Source organism: Saccopteryx leptura, chromosome 5, assembly GCF_036850995.1.
Source record: "Saccopteryx leptura isolate mSacLep1 chromosome 5, mSacLep1_pri_phased_curated, whole genome shotgun sequence".
Classification (NCBI taxonomy): Eukaryota; Metazoa; Chordata; class Mammalia; order Chiroptera; family Emballonuridae; genus Saccopteryx; species Saccopteryx leptura.
Genome location: NC_089507.1, coordinates 140,807,254 through 140,811,427, shown reverse-complemented (window position 1 = coordinate 140,811,427; position 4,174 = coordinate 140,807,254). Strand labels below are relative to the sequence as shown.

Here is a 4,174-nt window from a genome sequence, read left to right as displayed (position 1 = left end):
GGGGGAGGAGCTGGAAGCATCAACTCCCATATGTGCCTTGACCAGGCAAGCTCAGGGTTTTGAACCTGCGACCTCAGCATTTCCAGGTGCCACCACAGGTCAGGCAATCTAAAACTCTTGAATAGAATTGAATCCTGCTCTTATTGGAGGAAAGGAACTGAATCTGATGGAGGGAAATAGGAAATAAAAACAAACAAACCAAGAATCTGAAAGGAAGTAATTCAAGGAAGAGGACTTTTATTTTTACTCAAAAGAAATGGACTCTGTCCTAAAAATGGACTAAATAAGGCTAACAGTCATTTTTGGGGTGATAGTGCTGCCTTCCAAATTGGTAGCCCCCCCCTTTTTCTTGAGAATGTTGCTACGTATTTTTTTTTCTCAGGTGATGAGTGGGGTTTTTTTTGTTTTTTCCTTCTTAGGATTAGGAAGTCAAGTCCTTCCGGTACGTGGGACCTTTCTTGGCCACCACAATTTCATCAACGGTGGCGAGCTCACGCACCACATCAGCCACAGCTCGAAGGCCTTGGAATTTGGCTGCGAAGGTGTCCCACACCTCTTGCTGGGCCACGTTTATGATCCCTTCCACCCCCACTCCCACGAAGAAGTGGCCGGCCTGGTGGATGGCCGTCAGGGACGCCAGCACGTGGGAGACCGCCAAGCCGGCGTTCTCTGCCAAGGTGGCGGGAAGCGTCCGCAGGGCCTGGGCGAAGGCGAGGAACACCAGGCCGGCGGGCCCTTCCAGAGCGGCGCCCTTATCAGAGAGGATCTGCGCCAGGGCCATCTCAGTGGCCCCGGCTCCGGGCAGCAGTCTGGGGTCCAGACACAGCTGGAAATAGGCATCAATACCATGGTAGACCGCCTGCTCCGCCTCCCAGAGTCCCTCCTGCGTAGCACCCCGTAGGACCAAGGTGACCGCAGGGATGTCCGGACTTTCCCATTCAAACACCACGGCTGAACCTTCTTTGCCCAGCTCCTGCCCGTAGACCCGCTGACAAGTCCCCGGCTCCAGGGGAGGGACCAGAAAGCGCATCACAGGCGTACCCAGGACCTCACTCAGGTACACCAACTGGCGCAGGGACCGCATCCGAATCACCATCATGCCGTGCGTGTCGGCCAGTGCGAGGCTCGTCTCCTCGATGTCCCCCCATACCACCGCCACGTTCACGCCCGCGGTTACCAGCTGGCCCAGCTGCGTTTTGATCAACTGCCTGCTTCCTTTCGTGAGTTGAAGGAGTTCGGTCGGACTGGAGAAACGGGCAGTCGCTGGTGCGTTTGGACTGGCAGGGCCAAAAGAGCAAGAAAAGAGAGCCACCCTGGCGCCCTTCAGCACCGTGGTCACTTGGCCGCAGGGGCTCCCAGGCAGGGCCAAGCCAGGGAGCACGCACGAGTCTTCCAACCGCCCTCCCTGCAGCCTGCACACCCCCACCCGCTCTGGGTAGAAGGTGCCGTCTAGCTCCTTGACGGCCCAGCAGGCCTGAGCCACCAGCTTGGTCAGGTGGCCCGGCTGTGACAGAGTGTGGGTATTCATCACAGAATGGAGGACCCAGAACGGGTCTTCCAGCGGCCCCAGCACCCGGATGGCCAGTGAAGGCAGCAGGGCCAGGGTCTCTGCTGTGGCAGTGGCGTAGGCCTCCCAGAGACGGGCGCGGGGCAGGCCGGCCAGCAGCAGGTGCTCAGCCTGCTCCAGCAAGGCCTCGGCCAGCAGTACCACGAAGGTCACACCGTCACCTATGTGCTCCGCCTGGTAGAGGGCTGTGTCCTGCAGGAGCCGGGCGGCGGGGTGCTCCAGCTCCAGGGCCTCGAGGATGGCTGCAGCATACCCAGTGAAGACGGTCTCTCCTTGGGCTGTCACCAGGAGCTTCTGGCGGCTGTGAGGGCCATAGCATGGCCTTATGATTCTTGCCAAAGCCTGCGCCGCGGGTAGACTGTGGAGAAGGTGTTTCTCATCCTTTCTGGGGCTGGGCCATAGCGGCTGGGGCAGCTCCTGCATGGAAGGGTCTCCGCAGCTCATGGCCTGCGGAGAGGGCAGCCCCCCAAGCTGTAGGGATGCTTCAGAGAAAACAGCAAGTACCCCCCCTTCACACACACACGCACACACACACACACACACCTTTGAAGCACCTGAAGGGGTCAGTGGATAGAGGTGCCCATCACCTGATGTCCGTGCACTTCTGCCCTCCAGGGTCAGGGCGGTTTTACCTGCTGAGAATGTGGGCCTGACTGCCCCCTCTCCCCCAACAAACCGATCTGTAAAGGAATGGGGTCTTCGGGCCTCTGACACTTGCTAGCTAAAAGGGATCTTATCTTGATGACCTCACAGAGTGGCAGGTGGAACCTGGAGCATGGAATGAGGTCACAGAAGGATAGTTATGGAAGGGGAGGGCTTGCAGGCGAGGTGGAAGTCAGACCTGGTTGTCCCACGAATGAGTGACACGCCCATGTGCTAGGCCCCAGAGGTTCATTTAAACTTGTGAGACTAGGATGCAACAATGAACCAGATGACAGCATGACCCACTTCAAATTCCGGATGAAGCTGCCTCTGTCTGTCTGAAAGGAAGTGGCATTGTGGGCTCTACCCCCTGTGCAGTGCCACTTAGTACCCGCCACAGCTGTTGTCTGCCTGCCTCTGCCTCTCTCCTTCTCCGTCCGTCATTGTTCTGTTCATCTGATTCCTTCAGCTTTCTGTTGGTCTGTCTTTCAGGCTGCAGGTGTGTGGGGCCACCCAGAGTTCGACAAGTCCTTTTTCCAATGACAGCGATGTCACGGAGCTGACAATGGCAGGCCAAGATGACGGAGGGAAAGATGTCCATGCTAGCGCTCCTACGGACGAACAGAAGTAGACACAACAGAGTGGAAGGGACCAGCCTGCCGGCTGTCAGTCAGGAAGGTCGCAAACCCAAGTGAGTGGGATCGGGGCCTCCAACCCTCAGAACGTTAGTTTTGTATTTCTATCTACCTACCTTCCTCCTTTTCTCTTGTGGAGCCTGCTGGTATAATGATCGCTGCTTTTTCAGTTTCGCAAATATTCACTGAGTACCCGTTATGTGCAATGTAAGGAAGAATACAGGGATGACAGGAACAGAGAGACCAGCGAGGGAAGGAGAGCGATTTCTACCAGATGAGCATCTTCCCACAGGTGTTAGACACCTGCTGGGGGAGATGAATGTGTCGAAAAGACTAGGGGAACGACAGAGCAATATTCATTTTTTTAAGACCATTCATTTTCATTTGGGAGGAAAAAAACAACCCCACAACAAAAGCCCTTTTTACTTTGTTGAAGGGTGGCATGTGTTCCTAAGGGGGAAGAAATAGAACTCTGAAACTGATGATAACAGGAGTCATGGTGGTATGGCATTGTTTTAATATTTCCGTACAGGAGATAGTAGTAAGAGGCCTGACCTGCAGTGGCACAGTGGATAAAGCGTTGACCTGGAATGCTGAGGTTGCTGGTTTGAAACCATGGGCTTGCTGGTCAAGGCACATATGGGAGCTGATACTTCCTGCTCCTCCCTCTCTCTCACTCTTTCTCTCTCCTCTCTTCTCTCTCCCTCTAAAAGTGAATAAAATCTAATCTAAGAAAATCAACCTTAAAAAAAACAGTAGTGAGAGAAAGGAAAGGAAAAATAACAGTGAAAGTGAAATAAAATTAAGGCTAAAGAGATAATTCTGGAGGAAGAAAACCCAATTGCTTTTATAAGAATGATGCTTTATTTCTTATAACATTAAAAAGAAAACTACAAAGAAACTCAGAGGAGATGTAGAGTACAGCACAGGGAACACAGTCAATGATACTATAATAACTATGTATGGTGCCAGGTGAATACTAGGTTTGTTAGGGGGAATCACTTTGTAAATTATATGTCTAACCACAGTGTTGTATACCTGAAGGTAATATAAAATAATGTTGAGTATTAACTGTAATTGAGAAATAAAAAAAACAACAAAAGAAAAAAAAAGACAAAGTAAGTAAATGTCATCTGGAATCCCAGCCCAGAGATAATCCTTGTTTACATTTTTAAAATTCTTTAAAAATGTATTCATTGATTTTAGAGAGAAAGGAAGGTGAGACAGAGAAAAAGAGATAGACATATCGATCCACTTCTGCAGGTGCCCTGACCAGGGAGAGAACTGGCAACCTTTGCGTGTCAGGATGATGCTCTAACCAATCCAGCAC

General features: G+C 52.2%; 1 protein-coding gene across 1 annotated transcript; it reads right to left on the bottom strand.

Annotated features, from left to right (window-relative positions):
- Positions 1-395: 395 nt before the first annotated feature.
- CCT8L2 (chaperonin containing TCP1 subunit 8 like 2) lies at positions 396-3,972 on the bottom strand. The gene has a single exon (XM_066385432.1). It carries the CDS (start codon positions 2,009-2,011, stop codon positions 422-424), a length of 1,590 nt encoding a protein of 529 aa, XP_066241529.1. The 5' UTR covers positions 2,012-3,972; the 3' UTR covers positions 396-421.
- Positions 3,973-4,174: the final 202 nt, after the last annotated feature.

What these genes read in the sequence shown, in the direction of transcription:
- CCT8L2 (XM_066385432.1), bottom strand. Translation starts at nt 2,011, where the DNA reads ATGAGCTGCGGAGACCCTTCCATGCAGGAGCTGCCCCAGCCGCTATGG.